Source organism: Abrus precatorius, unplaced genomic scaffold (assembly GCF_003935025.1).
Source record: "Abrus precatorius isolate BTA unplaced genomic scaffold, Abrus_2018 Scaffold7, whole genome shotgun sequence".
Taxonomy (NCBI): Eukaryota; Viridiplantae; Streptophyta; class Magnoliopsida; order Fabales; family Fabaceae; genus Abrus; species Abrus precatorius.
In genome coordinates, this window is record NW_020874417.1 from 6813739 (window position 1) to 6837452 (window position 23714).

The following is a 23714-nucleotide window of genomic DNA, read 5'->3' on the forward strand; positions in this document are numbered from 1 at the left end:
CAATGGATCAAGTGGCATTGCACATATGCCCCTTCTTTTGTTTTTCCCTTTTCAATTTGTGCGTTGAATTCTGTGCTTAGTTCGAAACTCACTGAAACAATGCTAGTGGTCACTATTAATGTTTTGGACCACTGTACTGGTATCTTACTGCCATTATGAAGCTGGATCATTCAATTAACTCTGCATGCTTCCCTCTTATAGCTCATAACAATCACTTGTATATGATTTTAAAATGTGAATTCTGCAATTATAAATTAAATTAATTATTAGAAACATTTGTTATGAAATTGCAGCTTCAATTGTAATGATGATTCCATATTTCGATTGTAGAAACTGTCAACCCTTATCATGTATATGGACCACAATCGCAATTGATGACGGTATGCCATTTACATATTTTGCCTTTATTCGTGGCATTATTTTTAGGATAATTCTATTGTACCAATCTATTTGGCTTTCTTCTCTCTCCTCGTGTGTGTGTATATATAATACTTATGCATCAAACTTTGTTTTCTGGAAAAGGAGTCTTTCAGTGTTTTAAGTATTTCTATCGTCCTATCAATTTAGCACTAATTAGTTTTACAAAATTATCATAATATATCAATAAATTACTTTAAGTATGACCCCAAAACGACCACGACTTTTATCCCAAGCAATTTTCATGCATCTAGAAAAGTCTTGAAATAACTTGACCCATTTTTATCCTCTATCTCATCTTAACGTAGAAAGTGTTATGAAAATATTGTCTTAAAATAACTTAACTCTTTTTCTCATAACATACGTCTAGCTATGTAGCATTAATCAAAGCACGATAACTGAAAAGAAAAGGCACTTGACCCTTGATGTACCTAGAAAAGTATTCAAACCCCACTATACCAATATCATAATATCCATAAGCCATTTCATATTTTCATACCGGCAAATCTCGCACATTCCTTACTGGACATATGCATATAGAAAAGAAGAATAAAAAATCAGTTTGAAAATACTCTTGATAAGAAGAATTTGCATGTGATAATTTTTTTAATGAAAATCACATAATTTAATACATTAAAAATCATAAAATAATATTAAGAGTCTATTTATAAGAAACATGGGATAAATTTAAAAAATATTAATTACTAAATTTCTTTTATACAATTTTTATTAATGTTATTAAATATACAGACTATTAATTACACCATTTAATATAATAGATATTTTTAAAATAAAATTTACATTTATAAAAATATAACTTATTTAATTAATTTACTTGATATAATGGTTTAGTCTTTTAATTTTTGATGAAAAGACCTTGATAAATTTTGAGGCAGTGACAAGCGAGACACATGAATAACACAAAATCCAAAATTTGCAACCTTCTTGTTACGTGAAGAAACCCTGCGGATTCCAAAAACTGATATATGTCCCACCCTGGTTTCCTTTACAACTTACAAGGTTGAATAAATGGATTAATTAAGCAGAAAGAACCTGAAGGTTGGGAAAAGAAACACTGCCTCCAATCCTCTGCGACAACAAAGAAGAGTTGTTACTACTGTTATTATCTCTCTGAGAAGGGCTTCTCCAAAATCCAGACCCATAAAACCTATCCCACATCTCCTTCTCCAATTCCATCACCTCCTTATCTTCTTTCACCACAGAACTTCGGCTCTTCAGAACCGCCACGTCTTCGTCGTCGTCGCTGCAAATCGGGTAAATTCGAACGCCCATGTCGTCGCAGAAACCGCAGGAGCACCGCCGCCGCGGCGGAAACAGTCCGTCCTTCAGGTGGCGCCGCCGCTTCCTCTTCAGCAATTTAACGCACAGGCTCGCTGGAAGCTTGCAGATCGCCAGGTACATGACGGTGGCCAGGCCGCACGGACAGCAGCAGCACACGGCGGCGGTGCCTCCCACCGCCTCGCCCAGGCGCGTGGTTGGGATACTCTTGCTCTGCTGCAGAAACGGTTGTCGCTTCTGCGACGACGTCGTTTGGAGGATAACTCTCCTCGACATTCTGTTGTAACTGTCTAACGGTTTTGTAACGGACTGAACAGAGACAGTTATGGTTTCACGCCCTAATAATATAAATGATTAAACATGTGGGATGTTTTTCTCTTCTGTCTTTCTTTCTTTAGGTTAATCTGAAGAAAGAAGGGAGAAAAACAAAATGGGTTTTATTTTCTTAGGTTGGTTTGGTGTTTGACTGCAAAATTAGGCACCAGTTATAGGAGAAAAGATAAAGGGGTTGCTCCCCCTCTCTCCCTCTGTCTTTGTTCCCTATGTGTTTAAGATCTTAAAGGAGGGAGGGGGTGGTGGGTTGGTGGTGTTGCTTAAATGTTCCCTATGATTGTGGGAAATGAGAAAGAGAAAAGGTGTCGATGGTAATTGGGTTATTTTGGGTTTGGGGTGAGTGGAATTTGGAGATAGGGATGATGTAAACAGGTGTTATTCTAGAAATAGAAATGCTTGAATTGAATTCAAAATCCACACGCAATAGCAGCTCTAATGCATTTCATTTTATGGCTTTGGAGAGGATAGCTTATATAGTCAAATTGACCAAGACACATACATTGGGGAGATGCCAGTGGCATACAACGTACAATTAGACTCCACTATGTACCTTACTGTATTTGCCGCGTTTAATTTTGACCACATCATGTGATGATGTAATATATATTGAATGTTGTGTAGGTCTGATTAGGACTAGATTAATAATTTAATAACAAGTTATTGTTAATTAATGTAAAAATAATTTCCGAAGTTGGGTCATTAATTCTTTAATAAATAATTTTAGAATACTTACTAAGCTATTCTCAACAATAAAAGTTGGAGGATCATGAACAGATTTGGGGCGGCCAATCGTCCCCCCAAAATAATTTATAAAAATTATATATGTATAAATTTTTATTTTTAATAATTTAATATTAAAATATCATTATCTTGAGAAAAACTATTATCATGTTATACGTAAAATCTTACTTTGATTTTACCACTATCTTTAACTGTAGAAAACGTATTAAAATATTATGTAATTTTAATCAGGTTAAAATTAACCCAAAAGGTGACCTACATATAACTCAAAACCACTTCTAATTTTGAGAATTTAAATTTATTTAAATCAAACTAGAGAGATGCCCAATATCGGACCCGATTAAATATTTAGCAGTTGTCAACGCCTTCAAATATTAAGAAACAGTTAAAATTTTCAACTAGTGTGTTTTTTATATTTAATATTGTTTTTAATTTTAGTGTATTTTTAGTTTGTTACATATTTAGATGTACTAAATAAATCTATTATTAGAAGTTTTTTACATATACAAAAATTTAAATCTAAGATTTTACTTAAATAATATTGAGTTACTTGCTATTAAGACCAACTTTTGTTGATTTATATTAATTATTTTGAAAATTAATAACAATTGTTATATAATAATAATCTATAAACAAATAATAGCGTAAAAAAATAGTGTTAATATATTTAAATTAAATTATTTAATATTTACAAAACAGTGAAATTACTTTTACACGTTTGGATATATAAGCAGTTGATCATCACTAGAGTATTATATGTTAAAAAGTCCACATCATATCATATATTATATTCCGTGGATGGAAAAGAGACCAAATTCGAATTCCATTTGGATTCAACTTTCCATAGATATATATGCCAACGAAAAGATTTTGGCAATAAAATTCTCTTTAAGTTTTACGTGTTTCAAAACACATGGTTGAGAATTCATAGATAAAATAATTAAAAGTATAAACTTCACATGCATAAATTAAAGTGTTATAAGATTTGTATAAGGGCAAGCTTCCTCAATGATATCCCAATCATAGAATCAAGGAACTGCATTTACAATGAAAGGTTCAACCCATCTTCCATCTCAATAATTTCAAGCTCTCATTATTTTTCACTCATAAATTAATATTTTCTTTTATGATTTTATAATTTTTAATAAATTGTATGTTAATATTTCTAATGTTCTATAATAGGTATTAAAGTAGAAAATACAAGTACTCCAACTTTATAAACAGGGGACTGATTATATGAAAAAATTACATATTATTATAAACATTGTGTATTAACACTAACAAATGTACTGATAAAGTGTTTATTAGTTTTTTTATTGGATAAAAACTTAATGTTCCATCGTATTATTAATATAAACATTGTTATAATATTTATATTAATATGATAATTTTGATTAAAGAAAAGGATCAAATATATTTATATTTTTATAAATTTATTGAAATTTCATCTAATATATTTTTATATTATTTTGACTTTCTTTGATTCATGTAACTGCGCTAGAAATTAGGAGAAACTTATATTATTGATAAAGATATAAGTTTTTAAAAGAAGAATAAAATTAGTATAAAAATAATAAAATTCTTCTCATAAATTAAAAATAATTTATCACTTTAAATTTTAGAGAAATTAAATGAGAAAGAGTTTATTAAATTTTTTTTAAAAATAAAAAATATAAATTATTTATAATTTATGAGAAAATTTTTATTATTTTTATATTAATTTTTTTTCTTATAAAAATTTCTAAAAATTTACCCAAATAGAGTCATATAATGTTAGGGTGAAGATTACTTATTCCAAAATAACTCTTAATTAATAACTTACTTTATTGATTATGGGCAACTTTTTTTTTTTATTTTAAGTATTAAATTGAATACTAAAATTAAGTAATCAAGAATAAAATTTCATATAATTTCAATAATAATGAAGTAATAATTATTTTTCTATTATATAAAATTTTATAGTTTTGATCTATTCAATAATATATAATATTTAATTTAAAAGTTGAATTAACAGACCTCATTGTCTATTATTATAAGACATTGAATGGAGTGAAATTATTAATACTTAGTATTCGAGAAGTGAATTTCCACCCATAATGGTATATTATTATATAAATTAAGAAAAACTGTATCAAATTTAAAAGAGAAAATGTATCAACCAAAAATTTATTGAACCATAAAATATGTAAATACAGTTTAGCCTAAATAAAAATTATAATATTAAAAATTAATTTAATGATTAATATTTTTCTTTATTAAAATGAGACTTGTTTTAGAAAAAGTTTGGATAAAAGTAGCAAGAGTTAGGTAAAATGTGACTCCTTTGTTATATATATATATATATATATATATAACAAAGATTCTTTCAATTGCCTCTTTCAATTGTCTTGTTAATTAGTTTTTGTAATTTTTTTATTAATATTTATATATAGGTATTAAAGAAGTTTTGTTAAAAGTTTTAACATTAATATTTTTTTTCTAGTCTAAGGTGAATTAAGAGAATCAAGTCTAAGAAGAGATTTTAAAAAAGGAGGGGTTTCATCAAACAAATCGAAGACAGCTCGATATTAACCCCAAATCTAACCAAATAGTTAGCACATTGATTGGTTTCATGAAGAACATGACTAAATTTAACAAACTTAATACTCTAAAGAAAAATCCCAATTTTCTAAAATATAGAAAATAAAGAATAATTCTTAAATTGAATGCTAGTAATTAAAGAGATGACCTCTTTACAATCACTGTCAATCCAAATAAAATGGATGTTTCGAGAAATGACTAGCTTGAGACCCCCAAACAATCTTCCAAAGTTCAATAGCAAGCGGAGAGCAAGGTGAAAGGGTATTGCAAAAGCCGCTATAAAGCCACAAGTGTGATCACGAATAAGGCCCCATAACTAGCAAAACCCCAATCATGCATAACAGATCCGTCTGTGTTCAACTTAAATTGCTTGTTCAGAGGAGGTTGCCATCTAATTGCGCCTTGAGGTTTCCCAAAGCAGCAGATTGCAGACTTCCCCTGCAACAAAGAGAAAGAAAATCAAAATCCTAGGTAATTTTGTGCAGTAATGCATCACTACTTAAAGTAGAGTTCTAAAATATTGTACAATTCCTGTTATGCCACAGATTATAAGTCACTATGCCAAACAAAATATCCCAAAAGGGCTGCAAAGGAAAATTGTTAGCAGACAAATTAAAAGAAAGCCAATTAGAAAGGCTTAGACTAAAGAAAGAAATCCACTTATTAGGGGAATCAATTTTGATAAAATCTGAGAAGCAAAATAGCAATCCTTTATGACATGAATTACCGATTCAGAGGCCTCATTACATCTAGTGCATAAGGAACAATTAGTCATTTTACAGTTAAATCTCTCAACATTGGTTAGAAGCCTTCCATAGACAACTTTTCACAAGAAAACAGAAATTCTAGGGGAGCCTCCTCCTTAATCTCATATTAATTTAAAAATTTGATTATTATCAAATATTTCACCAGTACAGCAAGAAATAAGGGAAGAAGCTGATCTAATAGAAAACAAGTCATTACTAGTTAATCTCCAGAAAACTTGATCTTGGGTATTAGAAAGTCTAGGCGAGTCAATTGCAGCAATCAAATCACAAATAGAAAAGAGGGAGGAATTGTTTAATTCTCCTCCAATCCCAACAACCATGTTAGGAGAAAAGAGCCATGACCTCTTCTAACTTAGCCTCATTAATGAGATGAAGGGCTAAATTAGATAATTGATGAATATTTTGAATCTAGCTATTCTTCCAAAACCTAGGGATTATACCATTACCCAGGATCCGAAACAATCCCAAACATTAAGCATACCTTTCCATAAAGGGAAAAATTTTGGTAACTTGTGGAGACAGGAGATTTTCCTAATGTAAATCTATATTTATGACAAATTACTTGAACCCATAAATCATTAGGGGAAGTTATGAGCCTCTAGCATAGTTTCATTCTAAAAGCTTTATTAACTAAGTGAATATCCCTAAAGCCTAGACCTCCCTCACACTTGCATTTACAAACAATCTTCCAACTAATTAAGTGGCGTTTATTCCCATTCAAAGAACTCCAAATGAAATTTTACAGATTGTATCAATTTCTTTGCACACTAATATAAGAATAGAAACAGCTTGCATAATATCATTAAGAATATTCATGAGGCAAGATTGGGTGAGGGTAATTCTTCCTGCCATGGAAAGGGTGTTCATTTTTTAAATTGAAAGCTTTTTCCTAATTTTATCTATTATGAGCTTAAAATCCTGTCTAATGGGTTTCAGATGACTAATAGGTATTTCAAGGTAACTACCAAAATGGAAAGACTTCCTAAAGCCTAATTTACTACTCAGGTCATTAGTAAGGGCATAATCATATACTTTAGAAATATATATATAAGATTTATTCTTATTAACAGAAAGCCCAGAAGCACAACAAAAATTATTTAAAACTTTAGAAATAATATCCATATTTTGATTATCATCTTTGGCAACCAAGATGAGATCATGAGCAAACATGAAGTGGAAAATTTTAGGACCATTAATGCTAAAGGAGAAAGGCACCTAGCTGTCATTATTAACTTTATCATAAATTAAGTGGGCTAATCTTTCAATACACATGACAATTAATAGATGTAACACCCTCTTTTTCATTGTTCGGTAAATTATGTTTTGTTTAATATTAAGTAGTATTAGAATGCATTTAAAAGAGAGTATGGAGGATTTTTAGAGGAATTCTGGTGCATGGGGTCTCACTCAGGCGAGGCAAATCTCACTTAGGCAAGACTGAGCGTTCAGAAATATGATGTTGCAGGGCTATCTCGCTCAAGCGAGATGGTTCTCACTTAAGCGGGATAAGATAAATCCAGCCAATTGTCACCTTACCCAGACGAGAGTGATCTCGCTCAAGCGAGATGGCTCGCTTAGGTGAGGACTCACAGGAAAAACATCATACTCTCTGGACACCATCTCGCTCAAGCGAGCCTATCAGAAAATGTTAGATGAGACCATTGTCTGCATATCTCGCTCAAGTGAGATATCCATAGCTCAAGCGAAAGCGTGCGGGTTAAGGAGTATTTAAGAGATTTCCAGCATGAAAATTTTATTTCATTCTAAACTCACATTCTTCCACTATTTTCTCTGAACTCTCTCTTTTTCTCTCTAGAGAAAAGCCTGAGAAACTTCGGTTACTCTTCAAATCTAAGCTTGGATGTTGAATCTAAACGATTCCAAGTAAGTTTCTTTGGATTAAATTTTATTTTCTCTGATCGTTTTTTGTATTTTTTGTTTCTTACGGATATCTCTTGATATTTAGGAGAACTTCCATCTTTGAACTCTAATCTTCTTCAATATCTCTTCGTAAACTCGTCTTTGAGGAAAGGAAGGCTCTATTTTATCATTCTATTTTAATATTTATTTTGTGCTCATTAGAGCACTATTATATGGACATTTCATGAAAATATGTGGATGAAATATCTATGGTATGAATAATGAATGAAAATATGCTTGTTTGATTGCATGAACTGATTAGTTATTTGGATTGAATGGTTGTAACATGCTTATATGTATTATACGATGAACACTTAATGTGAAATATTATTAAACTTGCTGAGTAATTATGATGTGATTTTATGGAGTATATCTAAATGAAATGATATGATAAAGTGTGATACCGGTTTGAAGGATTTAGTAATCATAAATATATTAAAAAGGGGTATGAGTGAAATGGATTTAGATTGGAAGTGCTTTACTAAGCATAGTCTTGTGAGTGAAGGAGGAAACGATTTCAAAATGACCATAAGGGTCGAATATGGATTGGTCTAGATCCAATTTTAAAGTCCTATCAAGAGCTCTGTCAATAAGATCTAAGTGAGGAATTTTTTCTTCTTTCCAAAGAATATTAGGTTTAAGGCTTATAGGGTCCTGGATGCTATGACTTAAGATTTTTGGTTACTATGAAGGATCTTCTAATAGGTGTTCATTAGAAGCATGGTGTTCCTTGTTAGATTCACAAATTAGAGCTACTTGCTTCTTGCTTATAGTGTTGTTCTAAACAAGTAGAGGATACATCCCTTTTTTGCCTATATTGCTTACTTTAGGATTAGGTTTAGATTTAACCTTTTTCTTAGTAGGATCCTTAGTTTTGAGAGAGGTATGAGGCCTAGTTGGTTGCTTAGTAGGTAAATAACCCTTAGCAGAAGAATTCTTAAACTGGGTATAGTCTGAAGGATTGTAGTGACTAGACTCTTCTTCTTGGTTCAACTCCATAAGTGTGGTTCCTAAAATATCAAATCTAGACCCTGATGAGACTTCCTTTATATTCCTACTTTTAGAATGAACCCCTACCCAAGGAAGAACTATATTTTTTCTTAAAATTCTTTTTAGCTAGCATCCAAGGACCAAAATGGTCATCCACCTTTCTTGCTTCGTTTGCAGTTTCCTCCATTACTTTCCTTACCCATATTAGAACTATTGTCTATGGATCCCTCATCCCCTTCAGTATTATTATGCATCTTATTCCTAGGTTCCCTACTTAGCTGACTAGTCTTAACAGACTCCACACAATATTCTCCTGTTAATGACCATATTTTTCACAACTAAAACAAATTAAATGTAGTCTCTCATACTTCACCTTAAATTTCTGACCTAAAGCTTTAAAAACAGGAACTAATTTCTTTTTAAGATCTATTTCAATGCAAATTCTAGCAAACTTTCTCCTAAAAAGCAGCAAGGTATAAGGGTCAACCTTCAACATAGACCCTAGACATGAACCAACCTCCCACAAAAACTTATTATTATACAGTTCCATAGGCAGATATAGGATACGAACCCAGACTGCAATTCGCTTAAGATGATAGTCTTTAGTCCTAAAGAGGGATCACTACCTCTGAACTAAAAAATAGTGGTCCAAGATCAACCATGGCCTTTCAAATAGGGCCAACTTATAATCTTCCATGTTTTCAAACTTAACTAAAAAAAATTCATTGTTTAAATCCAAGATTTTCAGGGAACCATTTTTTCCCCTCAATTTCTGATTAAGGTAGCTAAAACTAACAGATTTATCAAGGAGTTTCACTATTAGCGTAAATCTCTAAGGAGCGCACCACCCCTCATAGTCCTCTAGAGGAATCCTAAGATCGGGACACAAATTTTGAATAGTATTATGTAGATCCTCATTATCTTCATGTTCAACAGTTATATTAAAATCATCTAACACCAATTTTACAATTTCATCATCAATTAAGGATAAATCTAGGTCATTTACTCCTATTACTTTATCTTTATATGACACATATTCAAAAGATCTATGATTAGAGAACACATGATATAGTGATAGATCTACATAGCTCAGATCTTCATGCATGCATCCCGCCATCAGTTCTAGCAAAGCATCTAAGGCAATTTTCACCTTCTTTATGCTTTGACCCATTAAATCAATTTCTTCCTTAGAACGCTTCTCCCCTTCATTCCTTTCCATCTTTCGTGGCTGTTAGAGTAAGGACCTAGATCCAAAGAGCCTCCACTCCAACGAGCACTTTCTTTCATGCCTATCTTCTCGCAGAATCGATTATGTTTGGGTGGCTAAGGCAAGAACCCTAGCGGCATCTAAACCCTTTCTTAAAAGCACGAGAGTCGCTTCTTGGAGAACCATAGCAAAAACAAAATTCTTCAAGAAGCCTTATTACATTAATATTTTTTTTTAATAAAAGATATATATTTTTATTGTATATATAAATTTAAAATTGTATTTATTAAAATAAAATTTGTAAGTTTATGCTTAAGGAAGTGAAAATACGTGATGCTATGGCATGATGTTATTTTCCACGATTCACATCTTTTTAACCCACTAACTATTCATTTTTTTCACATTTAAGAAAAGTTTCATTGAAAAAATTATAAATATATTTTTTTAAACCTGTATAATTAAGGTTTTATATATAAAACATAATATATTTACTATTTGAATTTTAATTAATTTATTTATCAATAAATATTAAAATTTAGTTTTATATTTCTTAAATTTTTTTTTATATTATCTACAATACATAAGTTTAGTCAATCATATTCATGCATAAGATATCTATTTTTTTTAATTTAAATAAGAAAGTTTATTCCTACAATTAAATTATACAAAAAATTTATATAATATTATTTTTTTATGTTTTATGAAATTATTTATTTCTTTTATTTTGATATTTTTATATTTTTTACAAGAATATTTTATCTGAATTTAAATAAATTGATCAAAAATAATATTGAATATAATTAATTGATCTCCAAACGTCCGAGAGAGAGAGAGAGATGCTGAAAGGATTGACATGGACCTGCAGGTACTTAGCTGACGTCATATCCACTTTACAATATTCTCTGGATCGTCCTTGCGAATCGGAACAAACTGTTACGTCACTGCACTTCAAAATATTGATTTATGCGAAAATCGATTTGAAATGACGCTTAGATAAAATGTTATTAGGAAAATTTGAAGTAAAATTTATGTACTAATTTTTTAATAAGTGTTGTTAGTGTTTTTTATTAATTAAAACTAGTCTAGAAAAATGATCAACGACTACTAAAATATAAATTTAAAAGTAATTTCTTAGTTATTTTTATAGTTTCTTTTTAATTAAAATTAAATTTTCACTTTAGTAAGATGTGGCAATTTTAAATATTGATTTGTAATCCAGCACTACTTGATGGAAATAAGAGAAAACTGCAGTCAATTTCTCCGTTTGTTGGAAAAGCAGCATCTGAGTTTTGTCATTTTTATAAGTATTTTACCGCTTCAGTTCTTCCTATTATTTAGGGTATATCTGGTAAAAATACTTTATAGTTTATTTGGAAATTTATAGTTTATCAACTAGTTGATAAATATAAAATAAAAAAAAATTGTCATTTTCAAAAGTTAAAATTTTAAAAATTATCTAAAGAAGTATTTAATTTTTAAATATTAGCTACTAATATTTTTATTTTTTAAATTAAAAAATAATTTATCTTTTATACAGTTAAAGTCATACTACATTAATTTTATTGTCATTTAGCAATTCAATTTTTTTCTTTTTTATCTTTTTATTATCAATAACATATTTTGTTAGATAAAAATAAATTAAACATATAAAAAATACTTTTAAAATTAAAACATAAATTCTAAAGATAAATTATTTAAATTAATATTATAATATATTTTTTAAGTTATTTAACATAAATTTGGTTAAATAATTTAATTTTATAAACAACTAAAAGTCTAGGACCTTCATCTAACTTGCTTCACAACTACAAACTCTTATTTTACCAAATTAATTGATTTTATACAAAGATTTTCGTATTGAGTATTTATTATTCAAACCTTCTTCCGAATCAAATAAATTAGTTTATTCATACTATACAAAATTGTATGCTTAATTACAATTCAATCCATTAGGTCCTTGCCCCAGATTACTTAAAAAAGAAAAAAGATGATTTGCCAAATACACCATCAAATCCTTCTCACTTGAAAATCTTACATTATAAGATCATTCAAAAACATTTGAAAAGTATTTGGATACCCACCTAATGTTTGAGTCCAACTTCTTTTCTAAATGATCTTTTCATGCAAGGCTGAAATTAGTGAATCCATAACATGCTAATTAAGTTGACAAGGAAGAAACAATCAACAATTAAGCATACCCTTAAGGTTCCTATATTTCATAATCTCCCTATATAGAACTACCCTATTAGGAGGCATAACATCCTTCAAATTTTGCTCAGTTTTCCAATTTTTATCATGCATAACCACACCCTTCTCATCCTCGACCTGCTGTGCCTTTGTCACATTTGTACAATCACTCTTATTCTCCATTGGAAGTTCCATCACGTCTTTTGCAAACCGCACCTTCTTTTTTGCTTTATGTTTCATTGAACCTTCTAAGCACAACAGTTACATGATTTAGGTGTTTTTAATTTCAAGCATGTAACATATAACAAATCTAGGCATAGTAAAAGGAATTGAATCAAAATAATGACACTGTCCAAAAAAATTTTATCATTCAAGTTTAAGATACCTCGAATTTCAAACTCAAATTTCTTAATCAAGTTATTGAACAAATGCTTGTGGACTTGATGAACCAAAAGGACCGTGCTTCCTGATACAGCAAAGATAGTCATCAATTCAACTCTCATTGAACTCCCCATCATTCTTTCTCTTTGTTATTGGACAATCAAACTTTGGTTTGGATCATATTAACCTTATGTGTAGGCATTTATATATCACTGTCTCAGAAAAAGAATCTAGAATCATGTACTCAATATGAAAGGAAAGAGAAGGAAAAATTTCTAGAAGCGAGAAAATTATTATGAAAAAAAAGTAAATGAGAAAGGTTGCGATTGTTATTGATTATGTATAGATAGGATGGGTAACAAAATGGATGGCTTTCCCAAGGAAAAGGTTGAATTTGTTTTCCTATTTTAACCATGAGAATTCAATAAGTCATTGACAACAAATAAAAAGGGCCTTAAATGGTGTAGAGAGTTTTATTTCTATTTTGTTTTAGGCATATAAGACCACAATTGGATATTTTAAGAATCTTTGACTTTAGGGTCAAGAAATTTCCTTATATTTGTTCATTCTTCTAGATAGAGACTGGAATAAATTCTTAGAATTTTCAATCTAAGATTTTTTTTGGTTTTTTTTTTCTATAGTGTAAATAAAATTATTTAATAATACATTAACACTGTTATATATATATATATATATATAGTTTTTTTATTAAAATTTATCATGAATAAAAAAAAACATTATTGCCCTCCTTATTTTATTGTAATGCATTAAAAAACACCAATACTACTTTAACTTACTCTTCAATATATATGTGCACATGGATGTTCTTAATATTTTTTCTATTTATTTCAAAATTAAAAGTATAAGAAGGTAGATATTTATTTGCATGAAACTCCACTCATCTATATTGATCACATCTGCCTTATAAATTTTATATCCATGAACATATTTAATAATCACCCGTCGACCCAAGAAAAAGTTTATATGCACATAATCATGTTTCAACTTGTCCATGCAAAAGAATGCATGGAATTTTTAAATAGAAAAAAAAAATATTTCATTGATTGCTTAAAAAATTATCAACGTCTCGCTATTTTCGAAATAGTTACACTTTAAAACATTAAAAAAATAAATAGGCAAATAATATAAGATTATGAATATAGGTAGGTTTCAAAAATACTTACTAATATATTTTTTTTTTGGAGGGGTATAAATTACACTTTAATTTCTTGTAATTTAGCTCAAAAACACTTTAATCTGTTGTGCTATAAAATTTGACATTTTCTCTTGTATTTAACTCTTTTTATCACATTGTTATGTTTGTTTATTTATTTTTATCTGTTTTTAATAATATTTTAAAATTTTAATATAAAAAATATGTGTACATATGAAAAAAATGTAGAATTCTAATGCATTGTATTATTTACTTTTACTAAATATAAATTACAACTTTACGTTTGATAACAATTCATTTTAATGCAAGATATACATACTAAAATTAATAATTAATACTCTTTTTTAGAAATTGTTTTATAATAAATTTAACATTTTTTCTTAAATATTTTTTTAATTTTGTTAAATATGATTAAATTTAACTTTGGTTTTAAAATACTTTTTGTTAATTTTAATATTAAAAGACAAATTTTTATGTGATTTTTCTTACACTGATGTTAGACTAGCGTGTAGCAATGTTATGGTTAACCTTCACTGCAATATGTAATATGATGTATGTAATGTCTATCACAATTTTTATAAGTATTGATAATGTTCACTTTTAATGTTGATATCTTATAATTAAGATATTAAATCTCTATATTTTAATGAAAAAATTTCACAGGTATTCTTTTTACTAAATAATTCTCTACCATCATTTTTTTTTACTATAAATAAATTTAAAATCCTTTTAATTTTAATATAAAACGTGGTATTTTAAAGGAGAGTTTACTATTACTTTTTCAATTAAATTCAAAGTAGTTTCTATGATACTTTGAAGATGAAGATGCTATTCTGTCTTTTTTTTTTTGCGTGGAATAATTTTAATGTTACAAACTTTATTCAATATATTATGAAAAGGAAACTTTAGGAGCATCACAGGGTCCATAGCTCAGTGGTAGAGCATTTGACTGCAGATCAAGAGGTCACCGGTTCGAACCCGGTTGGGCCCTATGTTTGTTCCTTTTTTATAAATATTTAGCATATCACAATATGTTTGTTCCTTTTTTATAAATATTTAGCATATCACACTTTTTTGGCTAGATATCTGAAGAAAAGAGGAATTATTCATTTTAATCTTTAAAATCATAAATATTCTTTAATTTAATATTTATTTCAAATAAAAATATTTTAATGTCAAATAATTTATATGTATATATATATATATGACTGAAATAACTATTATTTTGTAAATCAATAATTAAAGTAATATTTTTATAAAATTATGGATTGAATTAATCAGCATTTTTATTTTGAGAGACTAATATATACAGTTACCCTTTTAAAACATTATCTAAAATTTTTTACGGTGCAATTTTATAGTAAATTGAATGTTTTGCTCTAAAGATTTTAAAATGATATGATGATATTTTCATTAAAAAAGTGCTAGCTTTATAATTATATTTCATTTTTTTAATAATTCATTATTAAGTAAAATTCTTGGGAATCTTATTAAATAGAGTCAGTCTAAATTATTTAATAAAACTTAAGTTGAAGTTATCAAATAGAAAATTGTGTTAGGAAAAGATTGTGTGAGAGTATATTTTGATTCCTCTTTTATAAACGCTGGTCATACAGGGTAATTCATTGCAATACTCTAAAATAAGTTCCCTAGTAACTTAGTAATATTTTTCTTAGAGACGTTAATTCAATCCATTTATCAACTAATATCTAATTCATTCATACATAGATCCAACAAACTAATTTAACAATAAATAATAATTAATGAATAATTTTTTAATAACTATCTATTATTAGATAGATAATGAACCATTTAATATATTTTATATTTGATTAGTTTAAGTGATCTAAAGTCTATTAGTTGTACATAAATATTTAAAAAGATGAGTTGAATAGTTTTATATTAAATAAACTATGGTAGATTATATTTTTTTAAGACATTTTTAATGAATTTTATTTTTTATCTATTTATTATAATTCAATTCAAACTTTATTTTTTGACATTTTTTATTTTTTTTCATAATGTATCACGATTTAAATGCCTAAGAATCTTCCATAGCTAAAACAGAAGGGGAACAAAACTTTTTTTCATTCATCCCTTTCTTCTAACACACATTTAGCTCCATGATTCTAACAAGGTGACACTTTTTATTTCATGTAAATGCCTAAAGGATTGTGATAGAACTTCAGGAGAGAAACATGGAACACTCAATACAGGAAGGACAATTGAGCTTCCAAGGAAAATTATTGAGAAGAAATACGCTAGTAATATACTCTTTTGATTATAGTTTATATGATTGGTCTATTTTATCAAAAAAAAATAAAAATCAAAACACTTGTCTTATAAATTACTCATTTTATTGATATTTTGACATTTTAAAATATTGACCAATCACAAAAAAGAAAAGAAGCGTTGAATAGTGTATTTAAAAGAGTATGTTACTAGAATTTTTCTTATTAAGAAATGTTATTCAATATGCAAATGTATGAATGAAAATTTGTTGTTGTAAAATTGGTCATAGCCAAATAAAAAAAGATTCATTTCTCCATTTAGGCAAGTAGTAAGAATACATTCTCTAATATATTCTTTCATTTACGCTTTACTGTTAAACTTAATTTCATTGAAAAACATAATATTATATATGAGATTTATTAAATAATTAATGAAATCTACATTACTTCAAATGTACTATTAAATTTTAACGAATAATGAATAATATATTGCTATTTCTCTGTTATAATATAACCCTGTTAACTCAGAGGCCCATAATAATGACACATTTTTCCATGTATTTTGATGAATTTAACTTATAACAGAGAATATATAGTTAATATTTCTCTGTTATAATATATCCCTGCTAAGTTAGAGGCCCATAATAACGACGGTTTAATAACATATTTTCCCAAGGTGCCACAATGGAATAGGAATTATAGCAGTTTTCTGTGTAGGACATTGGGGCTGCTGGCTACCTGGACACTAACAAATACTTCGACAACTTGTTTTCTTATATAGAATGAGAATTTCAAACTGTGCTGGAATAGTTGCTGAAGGTAACAAGTTATTTGGCATGAGAATGATGCATGTCTTCTGGTTAAGTCAAGAAATTTGAGAGAAAGAAGGAACACCCAGGAAGTTTAGGTTGAAGATTTAGGCGTGTATACAGATATTTCTATCCTGATCATCCCAAAAAAAAAAAAAAAAAACATAAGATACGTAATTTCTCAGAGGCTGTTCAATTGAATTTAAGATTTTCTGCAGGAGAATAAATAACCACTCGATCAAAAGTATTAAGCTTTAGGGAGCTCAAATTGAAGATAGACTAGAAAGTAAAGCCAGAATAAACTAGGTGCAAATTTCTGTCACGTTTTACAGAAGATTAAATATAAAAAATCAGGAAACACATTTTTTCTAACTCGGTTGGAAGAAAATTACTATGAATCTTTTTTATTCTATTAATTAAGCAAATTATGAGTCCCCTTCAAACAAAAAGGAAGGGGGAAAAGGATAAAAACCAACACATAATGCGGCATCGAAATTATCTATATTTAAGCTGGGATGTTAAAACTTGATTATCATGAAAGCTATGCAACCAGCAGATTTACAGTAAATTTCAAATACATATGATATGAGACATCTTCACAGGATGATATGTCTTCAAGAATTTCAGATGTAGAAATTAGTTTGTCATTGGATTACATTACATTTATTGCAAAAAGGGTCATAATACACTTTGAAATTTGGATAAGCCGTAGGAACTGACTAAAGTAACCATTCATCTTGCCCTGGTTGTTGCAACCAGGTCTGGTGCACATGCACTAAAGTGAACCACTCGGAATCCTGAAACTCAAATTTCATTCATGTCAGCAAAAATTAAAAACAACCCATGAAAAGCAGTCAATGCATTACAAGTACAACTAACCTTTTTGCTTAGTATGGTAGTGACCACACAACCCCGCCGTTCTTCACCTGCAATGTTGGCAAATTAAAAAGGTAAGATAGGCAGCAAAATTTTGTACTTTCCTTGCAGATGTCCTACCACAAGTCTCATCAGATAGATTATTCATAAAAGTGGTACCAACATGAAAACATGATATCTAATTGATTACTTTGAGAGATATAAAGGGGTGGGAGAGCACAAACGACAAAAAGTAATAAAAACTCATACCAGATGACTCCCACTTATCAAACTTGATAAGCCATGTGTCTGAACTTAATTGTGTAGCCAATACATCATCCACCCACATCCGAAATTGTTTTCCCTGTTTGTCACCATACACCTTTCTAAAAATATTTGCATATTCCCTAATATTATGGTCAGACCCAGAAGGATGGATATAAACACCAGATGGAAGCTGCATATTGAAAAAAAGAACAATTTAGATACTTCTCAAAAAGGAAAGCCTTGCATAACTGGAGAATGAAGAGTCATGTCCAAGTGCTTTACTGGAATAATAAAACACGTGTAGATCAAGAAACAAGAAAATGAGAAAGGGTAAATCCAAATAATTATGGTGGGATGGTAAAAAGAAAAAAAACATCAGCAACTTATAATAGATTTTCCTAGAAATCAACCAGGGAATGTCTTTATTCCAAGTTGTTGAAATGGTTGAACAGTTTAGCAAGAATGTGAAATATATAACAAAATGTAGAATGGCCATATTGCTAATGCTAAAACTTAATGTTTGTGCATAAAAAGGAACAAAAAGAAAAACTTAGCATTGATGGAAGCTATTCTAAAAGACAAATATATGCTAAAACATAAGATATTCTTCATCAACAACATGTACTCAGAAAAGGGGAAATAGTAAAAAATACCAAAGCAAATTGAACAATGTAACAAAACTAAGAAGCGTAAAAACAATCCAAAGATTGATTGTTCCTGAGATAAAGATAAAAAAAATTAATAATATCATTCTATTCTGCTTTTATATTTCCTGTTTGTAAATCTCTGAACTTGCTAGTCCATGAAATGTGAGTATAGAAAAAAAAAATGCAGCGAAAAGGAGAAGAGTATTCAGAACATGCGAGAAAAAAATTTAATCAAATGGAGTTGTTTTGGATAACGTTTCAAATGCCCAGTAGTCTGCAAACACAAATTAAAACACAATAGGTAATTGTAAAGATAAAGGATAAGACGTACTGCGGATGCCTTTATACCAGCAATAAACAGCTCAGAGTTCTCAATTTCTGCACGTCTCCACTTTTCAAGTAACAAACTAAAGTTCACCACTTCAAGACCTGGAGATGCATTTTTGACATGTTCTTGTCCAACATCTGAAACATCTCTTGGGGACAGGTTTGGGCCTAAATTAAAATGACCTATGGCTTGTATGATCCCAGATGCACAACGCTCTGAGGCATGAAGAATCTTGGGGTTATCTTTTGCATTTTCTGCATGCCATTGCAACAATTCTTCTTGGGCATTGCTTACCTACACAATGAACAGAAACAGATACAGTATGCAAAACTATCTTATATTTTGACTAATAACGTAAAATACAGCAATAAACATGCTAAACCACCAACCATGACTCCATAAACTCCTGGAATGCTGAACAGTTCGGCATCATTTCCAGAGTCACCACAAACAAGAGTATTAACAGGTGGCTTTCCCTCAGTCTCAAACTTTTTGAGCAGATAAGCAAGAGCTTGACCTTTGCCAGCACCTTTTGGTAATATATCCAAATCAATTCCTCCGCTATATATTATTTTAACATCCAACTGGTAAAAAATTAGGCAATGTCATGGAACTAACAAACATGCAAAGTAAGATGCCAGAAAATCCAATTTTATACTCAAATGATACATACAAATTATACATGAAGAAAGCAATGAATATAAAAGCGTTATAGTTTACCCCACGCCCTTGCAAAATCTTGGAAAGAGCCTCTGTTACTTTCTTAGCCTTGTCTTTCTCAACATAAAAGCTAACTTTGTGCGGTCGTTGTTCTGTTTCTGCCTGCACTATCAGTTATTCGAGATGTGAACCAAACCATTCTAAGATGCAACCTCAAAATAACTATCACATAATCAAATACAAAATACTGAATGTGAAAACCATAGAAATCAATCAAGTTATTCATCATGATCACCATCTACGTACAATCATACCTGAGGCTTAAGCTCAGGAAACTTGCTTGTCTCCTCAATGACAATTTTCTTGTCCCACTTCTGGTTCAAAAACTGAACCCATCCATCGTCAGGCACCATCGATTTACCATAAGTAATCTCAGTCCCCACAGACATAATAGCTATATCTGGAGTTATCATGGGTTTCTCTTTCCTCAATTGTTTGTAGAGTGTAGGTGACCTTCCAGTTGAGAACACCAGTAGAGAATCGTTGCGGTAATGGGCTTCCCAAAGCGCATTGAACCTGAAAAGGGAACTATTCTCAGGGTCATGGTGATCCACCTGCAACCAAACCATACCAAACCCATTTAAATCTCAACCAATAACAATAACAATAATAACAATAACACCAATAAAATTAGGGATTAAAACATGGGCTGCTACAAAAACACACCATTGTGTGATCGAGATCCGAAACAATCATGAGCCGTGGAGAAGATTTTAGTCGATCCATGATATTCAATCCCCAAATTGATCCTGTAACTAGAAAAGGTAAGATTGGGTGGATATCCTATGCTGTAAATTGCTGAACAGAAATTAACAAACAAATAAAAAAAGATAAACTATAAATGACTATGCATTTGAGTGCATGAGCTCTCCTCTCTTCAACTCAAATGCTGATGATGATGATGATGACAATAACATCTATCTATCTCACAGTTTCATTCTACAACGAAAAAGCATAAAGATTCTTTCTGGGAAACTAAATTAAAAATAATAACAACCTAAAAAGTTGGTTTATACCGAGATGGAAATGGAAAACACTTAACTTCAGCTTAAAAAAAAGTGTCATAATTCAAAATAAAAAATAAAAAACAAAAGCAGAAACTGGGAGCAAAGATGAAGGAAATTGAGGAGCGAGTGAAGCGAATTACCTGTAACAGAATGAACAGAGATTGTTAAGTGGATATACAATAATAATAATTAATACAATATAGAGTATAATGCTATAATGGAATTATGAATAGAGGAAGAAGGGATTGCAGTGAGAGAGATAATTATAACAGAACCAACAATTGGATCCAAATTCGTTGCCGCTTCCTCTGTGTCTGTGAAGAGGCATTTTGTAGTAAATAAAAAGAAATACAGAATATATCCTACAAACTGCGCTTTCTTTTTTTATTCAAAAAATATTACATGCTTTGTATAATTATTCCTTAAGCATTGTCTCAGACTCGAATCATATGAGTAAAAAATATATATATTAGAAGTGTTATTTTTATAATTGATTAGATAAATATATTTATTCTTAAAATTAAGTAATTTTGCTTTTTTCATTGATTATGTACTGGTTAAACTCTCAAATTATTATTTTTATCCACATTTTTAGAGAAAATTATGATATAAGGTAATTCAAAATATTTAAAATTAAAAAAGTGAAGTTTTAATGTGTGGGTTTTGAGTAAATGAAAATTTAAAATAATTTAATCAAATTAATTTATGAAAATTGAGTTAAAAATGAAAGTTTAAAATTAAAATTACATTTAATATAAATAATAAGAATTAATAAGGTTTGAACACTAAATTTTTAAAAATGACGAAAGAATGTCCTTCACACAGATGGGGTAGGCACAGACAATGAAATGAGGGGCCAGCGTTCGATTTGGGGTTACCAAACAAATGTTGGATTTGGTTCATCAATTATCACAAATGTGTAGCTCTCACCTCCAAAGAACAACAATAAATAATAAAAATTACAACAATTAAAGCATTTCTTGCATTTTCCTTTCCATATTTTAGTTAAAGAAAATGATAGGAAATTTGATAAGTGTTAGCATATTCTATGGAATTTAGGCAATGCATAAAGACATAGCATATTCGTTGGGAATAAGTTAGCAATCAAATTTTTAAATAGTATTTTAGGATTTTCAAAAGGCTATCAAATGAAAATAAAACACATGATAAAAGATACAAGTAAATTAACCATTTCTTATATAACTGTAAGATTAATTTTCTGTCTAAATCACTATAAGCAATTTTATTTGAGATGGGTAAAACCTCCTTTGTCTCTTAAGATCAAAGTGAACATTGATGATGCATCTTAATTATTTGATCAAATAATAAAATGGTGCAAGGTGATTATTTGAAAACTTGCACCACGATGAGATCATGCTGGTAGGCACAAACAGAAAGAAGTCAATGACAATGGTATTAAAAGGAAATAAGTACTATAAGGTTCTAACTGGATAAACTTTTATAAATATTTATATAGTAAAAAGTAAGCAATTAAATAAATATTTTTTTTAAGTTAAAATTAATATTTTTTAAAAAATTTGTTTAATTTTCTAAATTTTAAGAAATAAAATTTATTTTTAATTTCTTGCTCTTTTCATTTTTGATTTTGTTAAGGATATATTTAATAACCCTCGTAAGATTGCAACTGTTAATACAACAGGAATAACTCTTATTCCTAAATCTGAAAACCCTGAGTACATTAAGAATTTTAAACTTATATCTTTTTGTAATGAGTTACAAAATTATTAATAAAATAATTGCTAATAGAATCAAAGGGTCCTTGAATCATATTAATTTCCCTAAATAGTCCAGCTTCATTTCTGATAGACTGGGAGTGGATAATTCCCTGATTCTTCAAGAATTAACTCATTCCATGCATAGATTGAAAGGTAAAAAAGGGTTCATGATCATTAAATTAGACTTAGAAAAAGTCTATGATAAGTTGAGATGGAACTTCATCACTAACACCCTTAGAAAAATTGGTTTCCATCCTGATCTGGTGTCCCTTATTCCCTACTGCATAACTTCATCCACTCTCTTTATCAATTGAAATAATAGTGTTTCTAAGTCTTTTAAACCTTCTCGAGATATCTGCCAAGGAGATCCTTTATCCCCCTACTTGTTTGTTCTTTGTATTGAGAGACTTGCCCACTTGATTAATGAAAAAAATTTAAATAAAACTTGGACTCCCTTTTCTTTTAGTAATCAAGGGCCTGATATTTCTCATTTATTTTTTGTAGATGACATTATCCTGGTTGCTGAAGCTAATCTGCAACAAGCCTTAATTATCAAGAATACCCTTGACTTGTTTTGTGTTGCCTCTGGGCTAAAAATTAATTCAACTAAATCTTTGTTAGTTTTTTCAAAAAATACTAATTCTGATCTGATTCATGATGTTAGTGTAATTTTAGGCATAAACCCTTCTGACCAGTTGGGCAAGTACTTGGGTATCTCAGTTACCCACAATAGACCTAATAAAAATCATTTTACTTTTCTCATTGATAAAATAAAGAAAAAATTGAACCTTTGGAAAATAAAGTCTTTGTCTTTAGCTAGGAAGGTAACTTTAGCCCAGACCAGTCTTCTAAGTATTCCCCCTATGTGATGCAAGTTTCTAGTATCCCTGCTTTTGTTTGTAATGACATTAACAACATTTGTAAGCATTTTATATGGGGTTCTTTAGGGGAACATAAGAGTCATCCTATAAGTTGGCAGAAAATTTGTAGGCCCAAAATTGAAAGGGGTCTTGGCTTTAGGGATCTTAGGACCCTTAATAAAGCTTATTTTATGAAAATATGGTGGAGGTTGTTTGTATCTCTTGATGCTTTGTGGGCCAAAGTCTTGTATAACAAGT

General features: G+C 29.6%; 3 protein-coding genes and 1 non-coding gene across 8 annotated transcripts; 1 reads left to right on the forward strand and 3 right to left on the reverse strand.

Annotated features, from left to right (window-relative positions):
* Positions 1–1455: 1455 nt before the first annotated feature.
* On the reverse strand, positions 1456–1992 carry LOC113871387. The gene has a single exon (XM_027508480.1). It carries the CDS (start codon positions 1990–1992, stop codon positions 1456–1458), a length of 537 nt encoding a protein of 178 aa, XP_027364281.1.
* Positions 1993–12435: 10443 nt separating this feature from the next.
* Positions 12436–12956, reverse strand: LOC113871388. The gene is made up of 2 exons (XM_027508481.1): positions 12827–12956; positions 12436–12686 (listed from the first exon to the last, which is right to left on the reverse strand). The coding sequence occupies exons 1-2, from the start codon at positions 12954–12956 to the stop codon at positions 12436–12438; spliced, it is 381 nt and encodes a 126-aa protein (XP_027364282.1).
* A 1959-nt stretch (positions 12957–14915) lies between these two features.
* On the forward strand, positions 14916–14987 carry TRNAC-GCA. Its single transcript has one exon. It is a non-coding gene; the product is annotated as a tRNA-Cys (tRNA).
* A 2442-nt stretch (positions 14988–17429) lies between these two features.
* On the reverse strand, positions 17430–21194 carry LOC113871066 (sucrose-phosphatase 1-like). 5 transcript variants are annotated; one of them, XM_027507800.1, is made up of 9 exons: positions 21001–21189; positions 20520–20602; positions 20108–20407; positions 19854–19955; positions 19523–19717; positions 19137–19427; positions 18162–18348; positions 17916–17962; positions 17430–17833 (listed from the first exon to the last, which is right to left on the reverse strand). In XM_027507800.1, exons 2-9 carry the CDS (start codon positions 20577–20579, stop codon positions 17756–17758), a joined length of 1260 nt encoding a protein of 419 aa, XP_027363601.1. In that variant the 5' UTR covers positions 20580–20602; positions 21001–21189; the 3' UTR covers positions 17430–17755. The 5 variants fall into 5 exon arrangements, with proteins under 5 accessions (XP_027363601.1, XP_027363602.1, XP_027363605.1 ...); XM_027507801.1 differs by having other exon boundaries at positions 17523–17833; positions 20520–21000; positions 21140–21191; XM_027507804.1 differs by having other exon boundaries at positions 17523–17833; positions 20520–20608; positions 21140–21180.
* Positions 21195–23714: the final 2520 nt, after the last annotated feature.